The sequence below is a fragment of the Falco biarmicus genome, chromosome 4 (assembly GCF_023638135.1).
Source record: "Falco biarmicus isolate bFalBia1 chromosome 4, bFalBia1.pri, whole genome shotgun sequence".
Lineage (NCBI taxonomy): Eukaryota > Metazoa > Chordata > Aves > Falconiformes > Falconidae > Falco > Falco biarmicus.
This window is the reverse complement of record NC_079291.1, coordinates 31,344,716-31,371,336: the sequence shown is the minus strand read 5'-3', so window position 1 is coordinate 31,371,336 and position 26,621 is coordinate 31,344,716. Positions and strand designations below refer to the sequence as shown.

General features: G+C 34.3%; 1 protein-coding gene across 2 annotated transcripts in view; it reads right to left on the bottom strand.

The window, feature by feature from the left end:
- The window catches only part of DGKB (diacylglycerol kinase beta), a 363,521-nt gene that overhangs the window by 228,579 nt on the left and 108,321 nt on the right, over window positions 1-26,621 (bottom strand). For both annotated transcript variants that reach the window (XM_056338458.1, XM_056338459.1), the window contains 5 exons: window positions 22,616-22,733; window positions 19,775-19,863; window positions 19,578-19,694; window positions 15,631-15,729; window positions 3,774-3,890 (listed from right to left, as the gene is read on the bottom strand). In XM_056338458.1, coding sequence (XP_056194433.1) covers window positions 3,774-3,890; window positions 15,631-15,729; window positions 19,578-19,694; window positions 19,775-19,863; window positions 22,616-22,733 — 540 coding nt within the window. The remainder of the gene's footprint in view (window positions 1-3,773; window positions 3,891-15,630; window positions 15,730-19,577; window positions 19,695-19,774; window positions 19,864-22,615; window positions 22,734-26,621) is intronic.

Below are 26,621 nucleotides of genomic sequence, written 5' to 3'. Positions count from 1 at the left end.
CTGCCTTTGCTCCATAGACTTGAAGAGCACACAAAAAATACATCAGACTATCTCTCTCTCTAATATATATATATTTAAAACCATAAAGCTAGATTATTCATATTTTAAATTATCATTTTTAGACATATATCAATTCTAGTATGGTTAAAAGCAGATGGATTTTGAAGGCAACATCTCCTAAGTCACACACTAACTTAGGAGATGAAGCTTAGATTGTCTCTGTTTCAAAATGGTACATTGAAAGCTCTTGCTTCAAATCCTTATTCCTGAAATAACAGGGTGTTTTTCAGCTGAAGATTTCATAAAATGTAATTTGAGGCAGAACCCAAGAAACATGAAAGCTTACAAGTTTTACAGGCATCCTATTAACATAGGCACATAATCCTATAGGCATGTAAAAGCATTTTTCTTCTAGTAGGAAGTGTTAGGAACTAGAGTATCAACACCATCTATAACTTCTCAAAAAATGGATCCAAATCTGTTGCAATATATACCACAAATAATGAAAAACTCCAGCAAACTCAGTGGAATTAAACCTAGCATAAAAACACTCGGTATCACATTCTAGCACAGTATGTTGTTACAGTAAAGTGCTGTATGTTGAAACATATATCAAATTGCAGGATATAGTGAAGTTTGTCATATATTTAATTTTTATCTACTGTTTTAATCAATTTTAGTTATTTAGCCAATTCCCATGATGTTTGTTCCTGTGAACTAAATGTAAACCAACGGTGCTCATTGTGACAGAGATGGACTACCTACTGAAATCCCTTAGGACGCAGGTTAATTAATGGGACTCATCCTAAGGTTATACATGATCTATTACTTCCTCTAATTAGAAATAATAATCCTGATCATTATGCTGGTTAGCTAGAAAGAAGCAAGATGAATGAGCTTAACTATGATTAATTGTCTTTAAGTCGTGCAGATCTCCAGTGCCACTAAGTTATCTGCTCACTGCTGTCTGATGGAAGGAAGGTTTGGTCTTGATACTTTTCTCAACAAAAGCTGAATTAGGAACTTGTTTCTATTTTAAATCTTTTATTTCAAAACTTAACTACATTATTACAAGTAGAAGGTTTTGGACCACCAAAAAAAAAATCTAATAACCAGTTCATATTCCACTGAATTGCAAAATAGGGTCTCTTAATTCCTTACAGATCTGCATATTACTTTTCCAGATAACACAGATCTTTCTATATAATAAACAATGCAACTAAAGGGTTAGACTTAATTGGTGAACATTTTCAAACCTTAATCTAGTATGATTTAAAGGCAATCTCCATTAAGTTCTTGGACAAGTAACCTAAAGTTTTAAATATATATATATATATATATGGTGGACCCACTATATATAGCTTCTCCCATACTGAAAACAGGTCTAACAGAAGCAGGATGAAGATTTGCTGGGTATCCTTTACATGTTACCTTGGGAACTCAAATGACAAACATGCAGTTAATATAATCATCAAGCTTTCTAAATAAGAAAGGTTCCAAAAAAGTCACAGAAGTCCTTTTCTTGTTCACTGAAGATCATTTTAAAATGAGACTATGCCAGCAAAATTAGAGTATTAGAATCAGAGAAACACTGTTTGGCCAGATACAGGGGAATTAGAGTAGTATACTTTGATCAGCTACAGAAATTTTTTGCTCCAGACCACCTTTAGGCAAAATAATAACATTAATTACCAGGTATATTCATGAAACCTTATGTCTTTGTGGAAATAGTTCCAAAATCATATAATCTGTGAGCGGGAAAAAAAACCCAACCCTAATAGTCTCACTGATCCCAGTGTTTCACTACGGCATCCTTTGAGATCCACTCAGCCTTCACAACGGTCAGGTTATTATTATTGATTCCAACCAAAAATTTAATAGCTGGTGCTAAGATGGATTCCTGTTACTTGAAACCAGTTTTACCCAACAGAGAAAAACAAATAATCAGCAAATTAGGGTCATCACTGCAGAACTAATTCTAATGTTATCACCATTATTACAAACCAGTATTACATTATGCAATATGTCACAGATGAGGTATTACAGAACAATACCAAGCACTTCATAAAACACCTCAAATCCATTCAATAATTATTCTGCCATCTTAGTCCTCACTCTTTCTTTCTCACTTTCTCAAGTGATAATAAATAAAAGCAATGATTAATCCTAGGCTTTGGATTAATAATGGAAACAGAAGACAGAACGTTAAGTTTTGGATCATACTAACAAATTTATTAATCTTATGCTCTAATAACCTGAAAGCAGAAATTTTAATAATTTAATGTTGTGTTTGCAAGACTCAGTGGTGCTAGGAGTTCATGATTTTGAACAGACCAGGTATTATATCCCAGGCACTGCATCACATGAGTGGGAAACAGAGACTTGAAAAATACCTGAAAATACATCATGAGTGTAAGCAATCTAATGTTTAGAGTAAAATCAAAATTCATAATGATACATGGCACTGCTAATGAAAGGAGATGCCAGAGATGGTCCTCTGTCTAGAAGAGTTGGGCTCACTGGGATTGCACAGATATCACCTAAGAGTTAGAAAACTGCCATGCTTCCTTTATCACCAGTTTATTAGTCACACTGTGACTGATTAAGCAGTTCTTGAGCTTTCTCTCCATGAATACTCCAGCCTTTTTGCTTCACGCTCTGTTACAGACAATCTGGATAGTAATGCAGCCTATAAGGATGGCAAATAGAAGGAAACACCCTTGAAAGTCAAGAATAAAGATTGCTGTAATATCCTACTAGACCATAAATGGAGCAGCCATGTGACTGCATAGGTTTTACAGTTGTGGGTGGGGTTTTTTTTGTTTGGGTTTCTTTTTTTCCCTTTTTGGGGGTTGTCGTAACAAGAATGTTTCACTAACCTAAAAAGATGAAACAATAATATAAGCCTTTCTATCCTGACACAATAAGGTATGTCATGAAATAATTACAAGGTATACAGCATTTGATATAGGACAATGGAATCTTCTACATTTTACTGAACCTCAACTGCAACATATCAAAAGATAGAGAGAACAGTAAACCATGTATATTAAACACATTCTATCACGATGATCATTAAACTCCTGAGGAAGTAAAGAAGCAGCAGCATCATATATGTCAACATTGATTTTGCTCAAAACTACTCATATAGCAAGGGAAAGAAGTCAAGCAGTTCAGGCAGAACCACTGGCATATGCCTCTAAGCCACCTCCCTAAAATAACATTAGCTCATCACAAACACAACTTTTTCTTTTAAATAGAAAACTCTTCCATTTTTATTCTAGATATCATTATTACTGAAACCACCTAATTCTCTCCACTCTTAATTTTGATGTGCCAAATACTCTACTTGGAAATATCTGGACAAAAATAATCCTTGAAATCTACTCCATCCATCTATTAATTAACAGGTCCAAATGAGAAGAGTGAATAGTTATCAAGACGGACTCAGATTTATAATGTAAATTCACATAGTGCTGCATGACAGTTAATAGAACAATTGAGTTCACCTTCACCCCACAATACAAGTGTTTTAAAGCTAGTTTTCCCTCCCTCTTAATGTCTTGGGAAATCCTACCAATCACTTGAGAAGCAGATTTGCACCACAGGATTCCTGTAGAGATGGAAGAATGTATCTACTGTACTATTAAACATATAAAAGTGAAACATTAGGAAAGTGAACATATAGGAAATATTTCACTTTAAAGATTGCTCACTCCATCGTTGTCATATGTACAAGTATCTCCTTAAAATTAAAATAACAATAATCACACCTGAAGACCTTGTCCATCTACGGTGACGGAATTTGCTCTTTGCATTTTGTTCCGTTCTCCCAGTTTGTTCATTTGCTGGGGGCAACTCTTTTCTTTTTTCACTGTTGCCTGTCTTTCCTTGAAAAAAGAAGAAAATGGAACATTTTAACTCATTATGGAATGCTATACAACTGTAACTGAGACTGTGCCTCCACAAAGTTTGTTTTTGACTAGATAGTTATGCCAGATTCTGCTGTAATGAAAATGAGATCTCAGTCTAGTTATTACACAATGTCTGGCCACTTCACATAACATCTGTCTATGTGCCTGGACATTCCATAATGACTAGGCAATAGATGGATGAAAAGTGTGCAGTCACAACACAAATTAATGCAATGATGTGAAAAGATTATCTGACATTGCCAGGATGGCATTCTGAAACTTGAAAGCCAATCATACAATATACTTGATTGTTTGATAAGCGCACTGATAAGAGATTAGCTATTTATCAAAATTCCATGTTAACTGCTAGCAAAGGTTGGATGCTTCAAGAGTACTTTACCACTTTGGCAAAATACACCTGTTTTAAAAGTACCACAATCAATTGGCTGAATGGCTTTTTATAAAATACTTATTTTCTATCAGAATGAAACCAGAATCTACATCAGATTCTAAGCCACTGACAACTTTTGGTGCTGATACACATCACAATCAGATGGTTATTTGAAAGAGGAAGGCTCAGAAGTATGTTGCTGTAATCATATTTTCAACTGTTGTCAGATCATTTCCCAGAACTCTGAATAAATAAATCATAATAATAAAGTCCTTGCTCTTTGTATCTCATTTATCCTATTTATAAACCATACCCAGCATGTCCTTTTAGGTTGCCCAAAAAAGCACCATAAATTAAGACAGCAGATGTTTATCAAATAGAATCAGTGTCCCCAATCCTAACTGCAGCCCAGCCACTTTCCTCACTTCACAAGTGCAAGAAGGCTTTAAACTAGTCAGGGAAACGGGCTGGCACAAAGCTTCTGCACTAGAACGGAGCATGAAGCACACCGTTGCACCCCCTACAACTGCACCCAGTAAGCAGTTCATTAAATGTTACCATTTACGTTCCATACCAGGCCAAACACATCTCTGTGCTACCTCTGATAAAGCCTTAGGGTTTGCACTAGCAATTAACCCACGCCATTCTTTCTGGAGAAGTTTGAACAGGTAAGAAGCACTGACACAGATTCTCTGGCAGGAAGGGAATAAATCCCAGCTTAATATAGTGCCTTCTAACACAGATGTGGACCCAAAGATCTAAAGGTTTTTATACCACCTCTAGTCTCCTTAAACCTGGAGACTGACTCAGCCTTGATCTAGTCTTAATACAAACAGTGGTTCAAGTCATCCCAAGCTGCTGTGGGTAGCCAAGTATGTTAAGCAACTGTGGCAATATGATCACATTTTCTTTAAGAGGACTGACAAACCTATGCCACAGGAAAAAAAAGAAAACAAAACACCCAACACCAACCAACCAACCCCCCCCCCCAAAAAAAAAAACCCAAAACACCCAAACAGGGGAGCCTAGGCTATTTCCTGCATGCAGTGAGATTCCCAAGAGGTTAGGCAACTGAGTCTTGGATGCTTTAGTTCAAGAGGAGGTCCAAGAATCTTGACTGCAATATCACTGTTTTAAACAGGAAAAGCAATTAGAGCAGTTCATCTCAGCCCTAATCTTCAAAAAATGAATACTGTCCATATCACTTCTAAAGAAATCACTGGCTTGGCACCTATTTATTTGATCATTTTTTAGAAACTAGAACTAGGATGAGGGACCCAAAGAGAATAAAATTTGTGAAACAACACAAAACATTAATGCACGATGGTATTGGTTAATGCCAAGGACAGCGTGTAAGAAACTTCAGTATGAAGGAAGCTTCACACTTCATTACATATATAAGCCTTGGGGTTTTAAACAACTTTGTGAATAACTACCTTTAAATGTCACTACATTTTATAAGAAGTAATCATACAATGTTAGACAGGATTTTATATTATGGCCAAATCTGACTCTTGGATATTCCAACATCTTCAAAAAACTAAATCAGATGTCAGTAATGCAGACACATATCTAGTAAAAAACACCCTGATTTCTAACAAAAATCACAGATGGAGAGCAAATTTTAAAGAAGTCTATTAAAATGTTAAGCTAAATGATATATTTGATAGTTCAAAGAAAAAGGTAACAGAAAGGAACTGATCCAGCACAATGAGTATGTGCATTTAGAGAAGTTAAAAAAAAATATGTTCAAAAGAGGCCTACTTATAAAGTGTGGCACTAAAAATCTCTTGCATATATCACGCTATTACTTAGAGGAAAAGTATTTATACACTGCTGAGAACTGTCTTTACATAAAGGATGCTTACCACAGTGCCCAAACCTGCTGTTATCAATCACTCATGAGCAAAATGCAGTAACAATTACCTCAAGCAAAGTTTTGGATTTTTTTTTTTTTTGTTCCAGCATGATACAGCAAATATCCTCAGCTTGCCATGGCCCTATGACCACTGCATTAGCAACATTCCTTCTCTAGTTTACACTGTCCCATAAGCAAAACAATTGTTTAACTCAGACAAAGACAGCTTCTCCTAAGCAGTGATTACACAAGATTAGGCCATACATCTCAAACGAAATAATAGAAAAAGTATAGTCATGATACAGATTGTCTAAGAGTTTTATTTAAAAATTCAGATATGGATACCTGACCTCATTATCATTGAGGGTCTGCTTCCTTTCATTATGTTTTTTGAAGAAAGTAGAAATAAAGTATTTCATATCACCCATCTTACATGCACATGACAGAACAATACACATCACTACATGTACTAATAGTGCTCTCTGAAACATTTTTGAAGAAGCTGATAGGAGATTCTAGATTTCCTAGACTTATATAGCCTATAATTTTTAGATATGTGTCATACTAGCGAGGATCTGACTTAGTTTATATGAAAGAATATAATAATGCATATTTTAATTCTACCGAATAAACCTATTAATGGAACACAAAAAGATTTACCATTTCATTAAAAAAAAAAATCTCTTTTAAACATTCTTGCACAGATACCTTGTTCTATCTATGAAAGAGAATACATGAAATAGGCTTCCTAATCCAGTTGTACATGACTTTGAATAACTTTCTTTCAGGAACAATAATATTACTAAGCTATCTGAGAGTGTCAGGAACTAAACAGTGTCATTTTTTAATAAGATAATAACAGTTTAATAAAATCATCTGTGGATAATAGCCTACAAATTCTAGCAATGTTAAGACAAATATTTGACAGACATTGAATAAATGTTTTAAAGAAATGCAAAAATTTATTTTTCAAGATAAGAAATGTTTTTTACAACAGTTGTGCTGTATTTATGATCTTGTTAATTAAAGATTACAAAATGATTAATGCATCTGTGAACCATTTTGTTTAGTAGACATGCATGAGGTTGATAGAGATACCAAACACAGCATTTTAAAAGCTATTGTACATTTTGATGGCTCAAAGAATCAAGCTTTTCTGTTTTTTTGGTATGTGCCAGAGCACATACCTTTCAAAATAGCATTTACCACAAAAAAAAAAAAAAATTCCATCCATTTTTGCACCTCTCATGCCTTCCTTTTTCCCCTTGAACTTCCACTTTGAAGTCAATATCCATTAACTGGAGCTTTTACCATTCAGTATTGCTCCAGAGTGATCACTATCAGATAAGCACTACTCAAATTTTATCTATCCCTTATTCATTCAAATAAGATAAAAATATTGATAAATAAGACAGGGAAGTTCAAATGATAACACAGAATATCATGTCTATATTTTTCAGTTCAGCCCCAAAATGCACTTTATAGCAAAAAGAATGTACAATATCATGATCCGTTAGTACTCGTGCGTACATGGATGCCTCCCGTTACGCACCTCAGGGAGTAAACCTCCTAAAGTGGGTAGCGTCTGTTGGAAAAAGAGAATGTTAGGCTGCAACACTGAACAGCTGGAATGGCAAGGGGCACGCAGAGAGCACTCACAAGGAATGTTACCTTGCAGCAGTTGCATTTCGCAACAAATGTACACAGCACTTTTTTTATACATTCGCACAACCATACGCCTCCCATGTTTTGGCTGTCATGTGATATAATTTAAGTTACAGGAAGTATGTGTGGGATCATCTTAGCACCAGCTAAAAATATTAGAAAACCTGAGGACTTAATTCTTTCAAATAGTAAGAAGAGAAACTTGGTACCTGGGGAGCATTCTTATTATTTTATCTTCCAAGTCTTCGAATTCTCATCAAAAGTGAGGAATTTACAAAGATTTCTTCTACTACAATTTACAAGCTATACTACATTCATCCTCACAAAGTATTTCTACTCCTTGTATAGAGGTACAGCCTTTTCCTTTACATAAAACCCTAACAACTAGAAATAGCATACTCTCGTCATAGCTGTTATAAGAGAACAGATAAATAACAACTAATGACTAACAAGTTACCCCTTTACATTTTAACTGCTGAGACAGAATCCAGTGCCAGTGCAGCAAAACCTACTTTTTCTCACCTTGCCTCTTAATCAACAACTGCAACGCTATTTTTCTGGATTATTTTGTGCACAGGTGATATTATTTAAAACAATTATTTTATAAATTAAAACCCAATTTATTTATACATTTAATACGATTGGTTAATACTATTACACAGTTTCTCAAGTAGCTACTGAAAACTTGAGATTAATTCTGTATAATAATTTTTTTATACTGTATGCCTTCAGATGAGGATATACCCTAAAACCCAACTTGGGGGTGGGGATACATATGGAGAGAACCAAATTCTGTGTTAATGTGCATAAATCGAAACAGTTATTAAAAATATCTTATTATAGAACTGTAAACTTAAAAGATATTAATTAGAGGAATTTGGTCATAGAAGATCAAATAGAACGCATGGAATACCACGTAAAGGTATCCTCAAATGTTTGCAGGATGAATGCTATGGAAGTTTAAATATGTGACTTGAATACCAAACTGATGCTTTGTTGTTTTTTTGGGGTTTTTTTTAAGGAACTTGGAGGACGGTTGCTCGATGGTTCTTTGGAGCTATTTTGTTTAATGATACTGGAATACCCAAGGGATGCAAAATCTCTGCTTTAATATGCAATGAAATACTAGAATGGTTACTCCTAGGCTGTCATTTCGTAAACCTATGCGGTATTCAAGACCCTGCTTACAAAAATTCCATTCAATGCAATTTCTGTCCATGGTTACACAGTTCCATAGAACAACCAAAGAGAATCAAAAATTCAGACACCCTGAAAACCGCAAAACCCACTACCACTAGCCTAAAACCCTGGGGAGCAAACTATCTGTAATATCTATTAGACAACACATCCAACTGTGATTTAGATGTGCTAAAATATTTTGAAAATATACTTTTCAAAATTTTCTCCATATTTCCAGCTCTAATCTTGTGTCCATATTAATCAAGAAAAGCCAATATTAGGACACAACATCACACTGCCTTGAAAGGTCATAGAACAGTAGCACAATACCTAGCTCTACAACCATGGGCCGAAGCTAAAAGTCACCCTGTGGACAAGCGTAGCAACCAATTCAGTAGCAAAAATACTGTCTAGTGATCTGCACATGTCCATACTGTAAATGAAAGGCAAGGTTTCTAATTTATCTGAAAGCTGTCTTGACAGAAGTATTTGCAGCTAGGAAAAAAAAATAAATCATTATATCAATCAGGAGATATTTTGTCACCTGTACTACCAGTAGCCAAAATAAGTGGAAAAGGACAGTGCTGGAATGGAGATGATGTCATTAAAGAATACCTTCCAAAATAGCTGACCCCAAGACTGTTCTGAACAAAGAATCACTACATGGTAACTTCATGTATATATATATATATATATATGTTGTGTTGCTTGTTTAATATGTCTTAATAAAGATTTAAAGGATTACATATCAAAATCACAATCAAGTATTTTTTATTTAGCATGTCGACCCTAGTTCATTTATTTGGCTGAAGGTAGCTTGCCTTACATCTTGCAACCATTCAATATGTGCATCAACATGCAACAACAGTAGGGCTCATGACTATTAATTTGTAACCTAAAAAGAACTCTGTCTATAGCATGTAATTATATACACTATCCAAGAAATAGAAAGTAGTTGGGAAGAATTTTGAAAATAAAAACATCTTAAACTACAACAGGAGATCATGTAAGGAATAAACTTGGGGACAGACAGTAGTGATGAGCTGTGGGCAGGCAACTAGGTATAACTTAAAATGATTGAATGGCTGCCATTTCAGTTTATCAGCATCTTATTATTTTAACATCGAACTGTGTTTGCCGAACAGATAATTAGTTAGGAAGATACATTTTCCTCCAGGGCAATTATTAATTTCCTTCTGACTTCAAAGAAATGAAAAAGCTCTTAGTGTAGATAAGCACACCATTATATTTCAAGTCTGTTTTAGATTCTCAGAGAAGTGAATCTGCAATACGATATACAACTGAAGAGAAAAAGTGTTTTGTTTTGGTTTTTAAATCTGTTTCAGTTGCTATGTCATTACTTAATATTCAACAACCAGATTTAAATCCCCACTCCACAAGCATATAGATTCAAATAACTGGTTTTTTGTAATACCTTTGTTCAGAAACTCAGAATAAGGTTACTACTCAACTTCAAAGGATTGAGTTGCTCATAACTAAGATGCTTACACACTGCACTGACTTTCTGTGCTCCATGTTGAGGTTGGATTCAACTCAGTTAAAACCGATCTCTACTCTAATAAAAACAGAAGATCATTTTAGGATTAAATATTGGAAAAGGGATTAAGAAAGCTCATTCTTCAACCAGCAACTGCTAAATCCCTTTATATATACATATATATATATATATATATATATATATGCTCTCTTATGTAACATCCGACTACCTCACAAGAAAAGTCCTAGTAGAACGTATTATCAGACATTAAAAATAAAAATCTATTGAACTATGTTGCCATTATAAAACAGCCATTACCTATTCTATCTAGTCTCTCTAAATACTGAAAGTCAAAGAAAATTCTTGTACAATATTTTCAACTTTAATTCTGTTTTATTTTTTGCCAGCATCTCAACACACTTGCTATATTCATGCAAAAGTTTGAAGCTACAGTTGCACAAGGCACATTTCTTAGCTAAAGCATTTATAATCTACTGTGTGAATTGTTTTATGTGCTAAATAGACCTAGATATAAAGCAAATATTTTTGAACATCTATGTTCTTGTGTAATAAAATGCTAAACCAGCCCAAACCCATATGAGATACTTTTTCTACACCAAAATGTATAGCCATTTATGTTTTAAAATAAGAGGTCAAGTAAATTTGACTTATGATGGCATTTTATATTAAGTATATATAAACAAATTTACCTTATTATATGAAAAAATATCTATATGTTTTATATATACCAAACTCTCTCTATATGTATTCTATATTTATATAAACAGAATTTATGCTTAAGTGATTTTGTCCTAAAAAGTTAAAAGCATCTTTGCTAAACAGAAGAAAAGCCAAATCCATTCATAAGAGAAAAGAAACAAAGTTGAGTTGTTCCAAACTTTTTATCATGAGCACCAATTTGTCCCAGAATGCTGAACAATGAAGTTGCAAGTTGAATACAAGGAAACGTATCCAATTTATATTTTCTTGTGCTTTTCTTCAATATTATACCAGACCCTCCCTCTTTGAAATAAACTGGTTACTATGGATACAGTGATAACTGTCATATAGTAATGCTCACACCATAATCATGGTACCTTATGTTTTACAATTTATTCCAGAATTTTCTTTTTATTCCACAATTAACACTTTTAATTATAGTTTTCAAAACCAATGTTAGAAATTAAATAAAAAATAGGTCATTGTATAACTCACATAAACAATAGGAGAATCAAAAGAATAATAAATATATATTTATTAAATAGTAGGCTTTTATTGGTTGATTTGTCATTACCCAAGGCTATATCTATTTTGGTGGGAAATAGAAAAATCTAATTACTGTTCTACAATCATAAACCTGAATTAGAACATCCTACATATTCATCAATAAAAGGAGCAAAGTAAAGGAAGGCATGAAATGAAGCCAAAAAGTATGTTAGCATTTTTCCCTTTCTGCCTTACAAAGGGGTGAAGGGAGAGAAGCTGTATCATGACAAGAGACCAATCTTTTTTTCTTCGCTACTCACTCATCACATTCCAATAGCCAGTTTTTAACCTGGTTATGATTTAATTCTGTACTCTTGGTAGGCTAGGATTCAATTGAGTTAAAGATTTTTAAACTCACTGCCAGTCAACCTTATCATGAACTTTCATTATGTGCATGTAATTAATTGGGTCCAATGAACAATATCAGCACTGAGTTATAGACTTTTTCCCCCCACCATATAATTAGAATATAATTACCCACAGGATATCAGAATGATGCAAAACCTTTCCTCTAAATGTGCCCTCATTAGGAAACAAGTCTCAATGTACATTTATTCAATCAGTATGAATTAATTAAAACGTTACCGAAATAAAAGAGAGTAACATTAAAGTGTATCTGACATCTATTAAAAGACTATCACTTGAGATCTGCACACACAGTTTATAACAAACTCATTTAACTTGAACAAAAAACGTCACTGTAAAAAAAAGCCTTATATATGGTAAAAAGCAAAGTAAAAAGGACTAGTTTTAAAGACGACAGACTACATTTTATTAAAACATTTAAAAGTATTGCAGTAAGATATGAAAAATCTTTCTAAGGTATTGAAACTAGGCAGATACTTGATTCTTTCATGGTATGCACAGTACCAGCCACCTGAGTTTTGCCATGGTTTCTTTTTCAACTGAGAATGCAGCGTACCAAATTTAGGAATAACATTTGACAAGTTCCATCTTGTGCAGTTTTGAAAATGAGAGCCCTCTAATTTATCCCGGACATCTAACTTCCAGGTGACCAGGCATTTAGTTTCTCTCTCCAGCCATTAAGAGAAGGGACATTATGAGAGGATCACGCCAGTCGCTCCAATTTAGAGGAACTGCTCATGTCTAAAGAGACCCTAAATGAGTAATTTAGAACAGTCACCTGAGCTGAGGTTGCTACGTTTAGTGGGAAGAGAAATGTCACCCTTTGTGATATTACAGTCAGGAAGGGTAGGTATTTTTAATTTATTCGTCACAGTTGCAGTAGTGATTTTGGACATCAATGGATACCTAGTAAATGGAAAAACTCAAAGGATACAGACCTGAAGAACAAATGACAACTAAGATACTGGTTTGGTAGCTCTTGTATATAATACATGCTACCGTGAAATGCAAGTTATGAAAAAAATCTCTTTATCTCTGCAGAAAGAATAAAGGCTGGACTTCACAAGAAGTGAAGAAATGAGACATGCTGAATCAGAAAGGTAAAAATATGAATGCCTTTAGTTCAACAAAAAGAAAAGATGAGAAGGGTTTTAACCTGTACTCTTGAAGGAAAAATTACAAGGTGGCATCTTGGTCTAAGATGAACTCTGACAATTTTCTGGAAGAAGTCTGGATTTCCAAAGTTACAGATAGAAGGGAGGGACAAAACTTTTGGGAGACCAAAGATACAAGATTTTTGAACTTGCTGTTTTCCCACAACTCCTATAACTTATTCTATGGAAGAAGGAGAAATGTTCTTCTCTGATACCTCAAAATATTCAAGGATAAAGCTGGTAATGAAAGCACTGTGATTATCTGCTTTTTTTTACCTTCCATATACGTGTGGCATTGCAAGATATTATTGCTTAGCTGATCATCGAAGCTAAATGTGCGTCCTAGGTGAAAGACCCTTCCACTGTTAGGTATATCAGATTTGATATGTCTGAACACATCATTCTATTAATAGAATATAACACTTACTATTATCTTTAGACAATTTTGACATGGTTATATTTACTGGTTTTGGTGTCATTATTGAGAGTGATTGTTCCACATATGCTGAAGTATTGTGTTTGTCAAAAGGAATCCCCATAACAGGAAATGAGATAAACTAATTAAAAAATTGCTAACCCAAATATTATGTACCTGTAATCAACCATTTCTAGGAGCAACTCCTGTTAGCTATGTCACCGATGCTTTTTTTTTAACATAGGTATACTCAGGATTTTAATGCATTTTTGGAAAAAACTACTAGATGAACAAATATAGTACAAAATCATAAAGATCGCATTAAATCACAGGAAAGTATATTTTCCATTCCTAACAATATACATTGTGCTGAAATACATTTTACATTATTAGTATATAACATTGAAACATTATTCTGATACAGGAAAACATATTTACTTCTGCTTATGCCTTCAAAATTTGAGATAAAACAAGTCTATCCAAGGGCGATTTGACCCTAGAGTGGTTTTACATATCCTCTAAATAACTTAACTAAATTCCAATTGTGGAACTGAAAAACTTAATTCCTCTACCCCTCTTCCTCTCCTGAAAAGAAAATGGAGTTACACAAATATAATTGAAGATGAAATTTCATGCTGAGGCTTTATTCAGTTTTTAAGAATAGAAAACAATAAATAACAATAAAATGGAAACAGTATAGAAACAAAATCAGAATTTCTACATGTTAACTTTTAAAGTATCACCTAAAATCCTGAAAATTAAATAATGTACTTGAGCAAGTAATTATCCAACAAACTTAAAATAATATTTTACCATTATTATTGAGAATTTGTCCAGGTAATATCAAAATACTATGACAGAAAAACTACAAAACTACTCCTATGACTTTTCAAAAATACTAAAATAATAATTCATAAATATTAAAGCCAGCTTTCCATTGCTTTACCTTCATTGACAGCAATGGAATAGTCCCAGTTTACTCAAGTAGATGGCCAAAGTCTAGCATCCATCCCTTAGCAGATTTGTAAACAAACACCCAAAAGGATTAATCAGAAAACAAGTAATTTACAATAGGCATGAATATTATTCTTAATGATCAGAAACATACCAGAAACATGTTTAAGATTAGAAGGTACATTTTCTTGGGTTTCCTCCCTGCAATAAATCATTACTCTTAAGTTCAAGCAGTTCTTACTCTTATTTTGAAATATATTTAAAGTAAGAGGACCACATGTCTGTTCTTTTATGAATGATGCTGCTATGCCTTTACCCAGCATAAAACATCCAATTTAATATATGAATACGTAAGTTAATTCCAAAGCTCTTTTTTCATGATAAACTGATCAGCTCTTCTATACAACCTACACATAGCATGCATTTTTATTTTCATTGAATTGAGTTATTGTTTTTGTGGACAGAGAAATTTACTGTCCATGACTGCAGAATAAAATATACCATAATGTTGATGCATAGCTTACTGCAAGACCAGTGTCATCATTCTAGGTAACCTCCGGCTTAGATCAGAGACCTCAGCATTGCAGATATACAATATGCATCCCAAGCAAAAACTGTCCATAAGAATAACTTCATTATTCTGGGAAGCTGGATCTATAAAAGATGTAAAATGTAGAAGTGTTCTGCCTATACAGTTTCTGGTAAGTACAGTCTGAGTAAGTGATAAAACCTGAGTCAGCTTCAGTTATAATATGCCCTACAGAAAGTTCATTCTTACATGAAGCAAACTGCAATATGCAGAGGATAAAGCACACATGCTTATAAACTCATCAGCCAGGATCGCCCATTGTGTTTAAGTTTCACACAGCTCCGTGAATTTAACAAATACTCTAGCAATTAGTCCCAGCATTGTTTCAGCCATTACCTATGACAGAGGATTACATCTTAAATAAACATACGGGTAACTCACCAATACTACTGGGCAGATTGATGTGGGTGGTAAAATATGGTCCTTCAACGGTCCACAGTCACATTCAGGTTTTAGATGTGAAGCACATTTGTTATGCAACTACAGGAAGACAGAACATGAAGATTCAACTTAGACATTTTATTAATACAGTCTAAGAAAATGGGCATCCTAGAATGGGGTGAGTTTAATTAATCTAATTATTAGTGGAGTACTAGAAGGAAAATTAAACACACTGCAGTGTAAAGCCTCTTAGGATTGACAACAACCAATGAATTTATATTGAAGCAAAGAACAGTGCTCTGGCTCCCATTGACTGCTGAAGAACCTGAATTACTCTCCTTTTTCTACTTTATTCTTAGCATTCATCCACTTTTCCTGAAAGGAATGAGAAGAATTCTTCTCTGAAAAGACAAAAGAATATCCTCAGGTCTGCTGACTGAAAAAGCATTGGCTTACTTTGGTACTGTTAAAAATGTGGAAGGGAAAAATGTGTATATAACATCAACATAAAATGCCAACAAATAATGTTATATTTGTTGAAATATTTTGCATTAGCAATCAAGAGCTCTTGTTCATATTTTAGGATTTAAGTCAATTTAAATGTCTCCAAACAGAATTTTTCAACAAATATATATATCCAGCCACACAGTACAAAGGCATAGTAGCGTGCCTGGACCATGCAAAACATTCACATTTAATTAGTATACTTCACAATGCTATTAAAGGTAGCCACAATAAAATAAAACTTCATATTTTAAAATTCCATGAAAGTTTATTATTTTGGATTTGATGATCTTAAAGTTTCTTTTCCAACCTATATGATCCTATTTCTGCACTGATTCAATAAACTGTGCATTAAGTTCTTCAGGTAACGTGCATTTCCCATAAAGATGAATACTTTTTTTTTTTATAAGATATGTATATTTGCATAAAAGAAAAATATTCAGGATAATAAACATCAGAAATTTGGAAGTAAAAACCCTATTTAACAAGTGATTTAACTAGTATAATAGGCAGCACACAGCGTTAGTTCAACAGGTTCAATAGCTGTTATAAAATCTGTAGTTCAGTGTCTGCATCTGTAAATCACATTTTTCGAAAGACTGATTCATTTTCCCTTAGATGATTTAACTATGTCAGTATGAACTCTATTACAATAAAATTGTACCAGCTGCTGATATATATAAGCTTTACCGGTAATACGGTCTTCATAAAGTTATCTTGTACAGTTAATGTTGACATAACATTTCTGAATTTTGAACTGAATGGCACCTAATATTAGCCTCGTCCTTATTCATTTATACTGCAAAGTTACCTTTTCAGGCAGTTACTTAGCAACAGAAAATAAAAGTCTAATGAGTTTCGATTTACTCAGAGTATTAAAGCCTTATTGTGAGGGTATTTTGGCAGTCCTGTAATCTAAATCATTTGTCATGCTAATTCTCTGCCTCAGTGGTAAGGCTACTTGTACCATAATTAATGCACACCAGGCCATGTTACATCAAATAAAAGTATCTTCACACATTCAGTGGTAATTAGCAGCTTTGCTACTCGGTGACATGCAAACTTATCTATGAAAAAAATAGCTTAATCTTCTTATTAGTCTCTTCTGATCTTTGACAACAGAATTAGTGCATAGCAGACAACAGAAATGGTAGAAGATATGTAGCTTTAATGAAAATAACACAATAAAATAATACACATCTTCTAAAAAAAAAAAAAATTAGCAGATTTTTGAATACATTTCCCCAAAATTCCCTTACCCCAAACCTAGCTCCCATAGAATATTACCTCCCTCACAACCAGATCCCTGCAAAGTAGGAAAAACCATATTTGCTTTAGGGAAAACAAGAGAAAAAAACATTTACAAGACTGTGATAGAGAACTATAGAGTATATGGAAGAGGGAATCATGGGCTTGGCTAAGAACTCAGTGTAACAAGCCTCCTTAGTGAAAAACATACCTACATTTTGAGATTAGATTCAGTTATTTGACACTAGAAATGACCCTATTCAGTTGTAAGAAGAAGAGATACTTAAAATGCATGAAAGAGGCTCAGAATTAGTTGTGTAATAACTAACATCCTCTTACATTACAAAAATGTGTCATCAACAAGCCCTAAGCGTGTTGTTGTACAAGGAACTGAAAATGTACGAAGGATGTGATGATAATTACGCAACTTTTAGAGTATTCCTTCAAAAATCATGCATCTGTTAGAAATTTAAAACACTTTTACCAGTAATAAAGTTATTACTATTAGCAAAGGATGTCACTGCGATAGAATACATAGAACACACAGAATTGCAAGACGAGTGATTAGGAGATTGAACAACAAGAAATTTGCAGTATTTTAAAAACTTAAAAAATAATCTTGTTTCACTTATGTGTCTAATTTATACCTGAAGCCATAAAAGTTAGGTAAAAAGATTAAGAAAGTTATTTTAAAAATCCAACATTAAAGTTTTACAGAAAATAAAAATCTTTCAGTTACTGGTGGAAATACAATTACAAAATTGTAAACCTCAGAGCCAACATTTTTAATTTTGGCAGTCAAAAAAATCAGGTTCATTCTTAATTGGAATGTTGATATATATTTAAACATTTTATATGCACACAAGAACCTAAGCTATTTTCAAGAGAATTCAGCCTCTTCCTTCACAGGGATTTCAATGATAAATAATTTCTCAGTACTTCCTCAGTAAATATCAGTTCTTATGGAAATCCTCTAAATCTTGATGCGTACCTTCAAGAAAAAGGCTTTTGCAAACCTGGTCCAGATTCACATGAAATAATGGGAAAATATTTTTTCTGAGGAGCTACAGAATTTGCAACTTTGGACTTTAAGAAGGACCCTTATGTAACATGTATTTCTTGAATGAAATACATGTTATACAGATGCAAACTAGAGCAGAACACTCTTAGTTACCCATCTAAACACAGATAGCCATTGCCTTCAATTTAATTATCTGCATGAAATAAAATTGGATTGAGTGTTTCACTCTCTACATATATTATCCAAATTTTGACAGCAATCTGGACTACGTATTTGCTTTCTTCTAAAATACTGGGTTTTAAGTAATCATAACAGCTTATCACTGAAAGTAGGCTGGATCTATTGTCTTTTATGATGTTTCATATTTTGCATTCTTATGTTAAGAAAATATGTCATAAAACATCCAAACATGTATGTTGAAAACAAACATTCACCAATGCCTCAGTCTCATATTATTATTTAAAACACTGAACAAACAACTGCTGTTCCATTACAATAACAATAATAATGATATCAGCAAAAAAGCAAAAACCTTAGAAGAAGGCTGAATCTCTCCCCATTTAGATTTAAATCCTGCCCTGGCTAAGAACAGAAATATTGGCCTTGCTCCTTCTAGCATGAAGATTTCACTTATAAGGGCAGTGTTCCTTGAATGTCATTAGTTTCAGTTATTGGTTCCTGCTGAATAAGGAGTGTACAAAAGTTGTATATATTAGACTTGCTGTACAGATTAGTATATTATCAAGATATCCCTGCTATTATTCCCAGACACTTGAAATCACTGTATCCTATCAGATGTCCTCAGTTTCATTTGCCTGTCAGTATACCACACATTAGGATTTTGCCCTAGTGTCACAGTGACCTTGACTTTCCCTAGTGCTATGAATTCTTTTAGAATCTTTCTATAATGTAGATTGGGAATTCTGCTCTTTAGAGTGACATATATTATTTCCATCTGTATACTGTCTTGAAGCAGAGTACATCTTTAAGCCTATTTGCTTGCAAGAATTAAGGACTCCTATGAATATTCTGCATATACTGCTTCTTAAAACACACATTATCCATTCCTGATGATAAAACTGAGCGATAACTTTTGAATTACGAGGCTATAAAAAAAGATATGCAGATTTTTGTCTCTGTAACCTGCGCTGAGGTTTTACTACAGTATACTCACTGTGATCTGACACCAAACACAGTGAAGTCCAGTCAAGCCTTGGTAACACTTTATAGTTTTGTGACACTTATCACACTTTGTTGGACAATTTCCTTCTACCCAGAAATGGTGCATTACCTGTAAAAGAGAAGAGTGGATATACATATTGTTACTAAATTAACAGGTCCATGGCAAAGACAATGCTACCTCCAACTTACATCAGTATTCTTTTTGGACTTCACATATGTTTTGATGCAAGATGCGGGAGCTCTTGAGACACAGCGTTCATGGACTGTATACTTGCAAACTGAAAAAAGGAACACATTAATAGATGTGGAGGCAACGGTGTTTCTAACTACATTTTTATGAAACAAGTAATGTTACCAGTATGCCATCCCTACATAATCAATTCAATCAGTCAATGAAAACTCAAACTAGACTGCTTTTTCCATGGAATACAAAAGGCCAATTAGAACAGGAAATATTATGCAAGTGAGAAATCCAAGAATGCACTATCATTGCATAACAGGAAATGCCTAATTAAATCAGAGCTCACTACATTTTCTCACAATAATTCCCAAATGACAAAAATATTAAAGGCAAATTGATGACTGCCACATGGTTTGGTGTCATTTGCTAGTAGAAAGAAATCTATATTTTACAAACTATAAGCATGAGAGCAGCTGGCAAGCACAAAAATAAAAGCCAATGAATTTATGTCGTTCCTTCTATTGATTTATAAATCTTAAATGGCTGATTAGCCCATTTTCAGATAGCAACTGCTTTCATGCATTCTATGTAAATCACCCCAACTTTAACTTTTACTTCCCCAAACAGCAACTCCTGAAAAACTTTTCTTCCTAACTCCTCCACACCACCTTTATGTGACTACTGTTGTTGACCAGGTCTGTGAAGATCAGGATAGCTGCATTTTGGAAAACATAAAAATGTCAGGGTACAATGCAAAGCTCTCCTGACTTCAACTATACAACTGTGCCCAGATGAGGAAATAATGCTACAGATTATACCTGCATTCAATAGAGTCAACTATTAAAAACTGAGAATGAATTTCTCCCTGCATGGCATAAGTCTCACGCTTTTGACCTCGAGAGCAATTAAGCACAAAGTACTTCTAAACACCTTGCTTGCACCTATTACACAAACCCAGTGGGAGGCGCAGCCATTAATCAGACAAACTGCAGGGAGCAACATTGTTGATTGGACCACGGAGGGATGGTGAGGCCCCCTGCAGTTCCATTTTTTTTTTTTTCCTCCCACACAATCTAAAATGCAAATAATGAAATCTATAGCAATGCTCTGAAAATACATTGGAGAAGAAGCTTAGTGAGATAAGGAAATCTTGCTGCATGCAGTAATGGAAAGGAGCATGTGGATGTTCTTCAGATACTCTGGGACCATTGTTCTCATCAAATAAATGTGAAGCACAGTAAAAAAATTTTAGAAGGTACATTATAGCAGAGGAAATTACAGCTTTTGTAAGGATGGTCCTTTTGGGGGCAGTTTATATAACATTTCTGATAACTACTGAAGAAGCTGATCTACATTATTTGCTGAATAGAATTTTCTCTTTCAAACATGTATGGGTCTTTATATTTCATCACAAGGATTGTTTACATCAGTTTACATAAAGGAATATTAAAGAAAGCAAGTTTCAAGATCTAATAGTCAATTCAGCATTTAATATACATATTCCAGTTACTTTCATCAGCATTTAGTAATCTGCAGTTATGCAATTTCTATTAGTTTCAATTTTAATAAAAGTATTTATCTTCATTCCATAGTATTATGAATGAAATTATATGACGAGAAAATGCATAGATGGAGGATTTACATCTGAATTATGTTTGAAAGAATCTGTAGCCCACAGAGGAGAGAGAAATGGTCAGTTCTAAACCCCTTATTCATTCAGATGACTCTCAAGTTACATCAATAGAAATGTACAGGCAGAAAGGTCCTGATCAGCTCTGATGAGCTATCTTTCATACCAAAACGGAGAAAGTAAGTTACACTAAGAAACTGATTAATTTATCAAAAAGAACAATGAAAGGTGACTTGATACCATCATGAGAAGAATATAGTGGGTACTAAAGATCTCATTAATCTAATGGAGCAGGGCATAACACGAACCAATCATTGGAACAGTCTACCAGACATATTCAAATCAGAAAATAGGTCTTAAAAAAAGATGATTAATCATTGGAACACACCACGAAAGAAAGATATGGAACATCTATCTCTTGAAACAAGAGACAAGGTATCTTACAGCAAGATTTGGTTTCTCAAGATACAGGTTATGAGGTGGCCAAACACAGATGATTAGGAGATACATAGATATAACTCAGGAATTGAACTGTAGTGACTGCATCTAGTAGTCTAAAGGCAGATCACATTAGATGAACACAATAAAACTACTCTATCTTGTGTTCATTTACCTTAAATGCTATAATCAGTCAATATGTGAAAGGATGGCAAGTCTGAGATTTATGATTACAAACCAAGTAAGCATACAAAACTTTAGAAATCAAGCAGAACTTGATTTTGGAGAAACTGGGATTTTGACATTCATGATTAACAAAAGTAGTAATCTGTGCAAAATGTGAATAAACCAACATGGGACTTAGAGGCTAGTTAAGTTGATATCTGTTAAAGAATATGAATAATTATTAATAAAATCAAAAGAAGAATAACAAAAATATAAGGTTGAAACTTAAGCAGGATACTTGCTAAAAGAAAAAAGGAAAAAAAAAAGAAAAAAGAAAAAAAAAAGAGGCAGACTCTAAAGGGAGCTAACACTGAGAGCTGTTATAATACAGAAAACTCCCCCAAACGACAGTTCTGAAAGCCCAATATCCTGAAAAATTAGATGAAAAATTAGAAATGGAACCTTGAGCATTCAAGCATAAAAGACAGAGGGGGAGTCACCATTGTGCTAGCAACGGTTTTGCACTGGGAAGCTACTAGTTCTTTGTTATGCAGCAAGCGTAACATTTCTAGAAATAGACCTGTATGCAAATGGATACTGAAATGCTTATACTCACAAGAACAGCAGAGACCTTGCTTGCCTACTCCGATTAGCATGTTCAAACAAAGATTACAGTAGGCAGGCTTGTTAAAGTGTTTCAGTCTCCATACATGCTGCCCATCATCTTTCACATTCTGCACAGGACATAAAAGAAACAGATTTCACTTAATAAAATAAACAATGAAATATATAAGTGCCAATAAAAATTTGAGACTGACTCAAGAACATAAAAGACAAGCTGTTACTTCATTTAATACTCTGCACCAGATCACAGTATAATCAGTCTAAATACACAGGCAAACATATAATAAAAAATTTTTCAGAAGCTCATGGACATCCATGTATTTCAAAAACAACTCGGGGAAAAAACACCAGGCTACTGTCACCTCTGCAACACAGTGCTAGCAATAAAACTAGGTTGATATTAGATTACAACTAGTATTAAAGCTAACTAAAATTTGCTCTAGAGTAATTGTAAAAGTAAGGATGCTGCAGGTTTGAAGGCAAAACTCCCCAAAACAAACAAAAAGTATTTCTTTAAAGTACAGCTTTATCCTTAGAATCACGTATCAACATATGTGAAGTGGGAAATCCAACCACACCACAATAACTATTGTCAGGTTTAATTTATGTTAATCTACTGCTGAGAGTTTATCCAAAAGCAAATATTTAAGGGTGAGATTTATATCCTGGACCTCTTCTCTAAAAATTGAATTCCTTACATTTAAGCCCACGCGTTTCAGATAGCTGCAGCACTTACTCAAATCTTGCATAAATAGACTGATCAACCAATCGGCACATACAACTCAGGGGCCCAATATAACTTACACATACAAGTAAAATACTAACAAATAATTTACGTTTATGAAAATAGGTTTTTAGTTGCATGATTCTCCTCTTCCTTCTAATGGGATAATTCTGAGACCTCACTGTTAATAGAAGGGTTTTAAACTTATGTGCACTTGGTACAGATTTTAAATTAATTCTATAAATTCCAGGTTTCTTTGCAAGCGTGGCCATCAGAATTTTTCCTTTTTGCAATCATCAGAGGTTTTTATTTTAAAAAAATAGATTAAGCTAATGTAATAGAACTCGATTTTCTTAAATTTTGTTTTTTACTAAATACAACCTCCAATGGAACAAAGGCAGTTAATGTCTATCATCTGGAAATGGGCTGCAGTAGTCTGATTCTTTATTGTGTATCACTGAAACACTACAGTATTCTTGGTCATTTCAATACCAAGAAGAAATTGTCACATAGCTAAAAGAAGCTACATCAATCTTGGTTTCTCAGAAGCCATATCATTGACTGGTTCTCATTCAGTTTCTGATTTCTTTTATCAACTACTGATACTACCTGTCACCATGTATGTACAATATTCCTGATTATATGTTCAACAATGTTATGGTTTTCACTGATAAGGAAAGTCAATGTAAGACAGTGGACATAATTTTTAATAAAAATTCAGTTTTATCCTGTATAAGCATATACGTCATGAGTTATGTCCTGAAAAATCAGTATTGTTGTAGTCTAAGAGTTAGCCATCAATGACAATCAGAGAAAATGAAGACTTCTTCATCCTGGGGGGGGGGGGGGGGGGGGGGGGGGGGGGGGCGGGGAGGAGGTATCCTGAAGGAAAATCAGCACTCCAAGAATTTAAGAATGTTTGGTTCAAAGCCAGGACCTAGCCAGAACAGAAATTTGAATAATTCCTACAAATTACCTAAAACAAAAGGAACAGAAGTCAGCTGGAATATTTTTCTCTATTGAGATATCAGGATCAGAGCCTAAGTGGAGTTCCCCCGATATTATCAGCGGGAGTTCAAATGCCATCTCTGACAGCTGGGCAATGTCAAGGTCCCCTTTCTGCAGAAAGAGCAGAGCAGATGCCTAATGTGGGGTTCTTGGGCTGGAGAATAATGTGGAAGTTTTCCAGTTTTCCCTGAAGAAGCAGAAATAGCTTCTGCAGCTGTGGAGCACTAGAAGCCTGTCAAGCTCCTTCATGACTGGCAGCTGAAGAGGATGGATTTCATTAAAGAGAGCTCAGTAACTATTTTTCTTTCCACCTTACTACCACTCTCCACAAATTTTTAAGGTATTGTTAAACTACAAGATAATATGTGAGTCTCAAGCCTTCTGAAAGTACACAATTACTAGACAATAAAGACCATGTAAATCCTTCTGAGAAAAAACAGTAAACAACGTACACATTCATTTTAACATGACTCAGGCCATCAGCAAACGCAGTCATAAACCACAAGCACCTAAAATGCAAGCTAAGCAGTTTTCCTCAGCAAACTATTTGCTATTTCTGAAAATTAACAAAATTTCATAATTATGCATAAACTTGCCCCTCTTCCACGTTAGGTTTGTGTTACTTTTTTGTTTTAATTTCATTTTTAAAGAATGGCCATTACATGTGAATACGTTGCGTCTTATTTGAACAGAACATATGGACTAAGTTAGCTGGCATTTCCTTATCAGAAAAACAAACAAGTCTTGATGTGGGTGTTCTGCCAATTAAAACACTTAACTGTGTTACAGACTGCAACTGATGCAAATCCATTACATAAACACAATGCACTTTTGGAAAACAGCAAATTAAATTTTTGCTCTTGTGCACTGCCAAAAATAAGCAATAAAGTGCTGCATATGATTATGCATGCACATAACTTTTTAAAACATTGCCAAGAAAAAAAAAAAAAAGACATAATGTGAAACAAAGCCCCCTCAATGCAAGTCTTTAAGTATGAATAAAATCGACAATTCTGACACATCAGTGCATTTACTGACATTCACTCATTTTGCTTCCATATCCTGAGAAAGAGTTTAAAAACAAATAGTCATTAAGAAGATCTCAAAGCAGGGCAGGTACAGTAACAATCTCTTCCTCACTTCATTATACATCACTGAAAACGAAGCCTCCGTATGCCATATGCAGACTTTAGCACATAATGACAACCGTAACATTTATTTTGTTAACAACGATTCTCTTAACTTATGGTCCTGACACTTCTACCACAGATTTGATTGCCAAATGGACCTGACCTTAGAAAAGCAAGTCAACCACAAAAGAACCAGCCTCAGAATCAGTGGAAAATTTTATGCAGTCACAGAATTTAGCTACACATCCCTAATCTGGTTTAATATTAACTTACTTCAGCTTTTTTAGGTATTTGTAAATAAAGGTAACCAAGAGACCTTAAAGGTTTCAGGCACAAAACTCAAGATTCTGAGACTTAAAAAAGGAAATAAAATCACTGATAAACTTTCATTCTAGCAAGTATCCCCTCTTACAATAGCTGCAGTGTCTGAAATGCCAGCACACTCAGTGTTTTCTATGAGAAGAGTCAGTAACAAGCAACCAAGGGAGAAGGATGTTAGCAAGTCTGCTAAGTTATTCTATCACTGCTTACTGTTATTTTGTTTACATTTATTTTAAGAATATTTACATGACTTGAATATTTTTTTATGACTGATCTTTGGGCATTCAGTCAGTGGGAAGATGAGAAAAGTGTTCATTAAACCACATAGCCCCTCCCATTAACAGAAATTAAGATCCATATTCCTCAGTGACTCTCAGCAAAGAAATCATGTAAGGTTTTGTTTAATTTGGTTTGGAGAGACGGGGTTCTAAGTCTCTTCTGGTTCAACGAGAGAGGGACTAACCTCCTTCAGGAGACATGCTATTCAAGAAGGCTCCTCGCTTCTGAGATATTTAGATATGCGTGTGTGTGTGTGCACGCACGTGCTGGAGAAAGGGGAGGGAAGGAAAAAATAAAAATCATTTCTCCAGCCTTCATCCACACACTCACCAGCGTACTATCCTGATCATCCAGAAATCCATTAACATGCACACAAGAAAATGGTAGCATGGAATGGAACACAGGAGGGGAAATTTAATTTGTTATAAAAAGCTTCATAATTAGCCACAGTCCCTAAACTGGTAGTCACTTGTGATCTGCACAGACTGGAATGCTTCAGAAATTACATTTTAAATAATGGTCATTTGTATAACTGA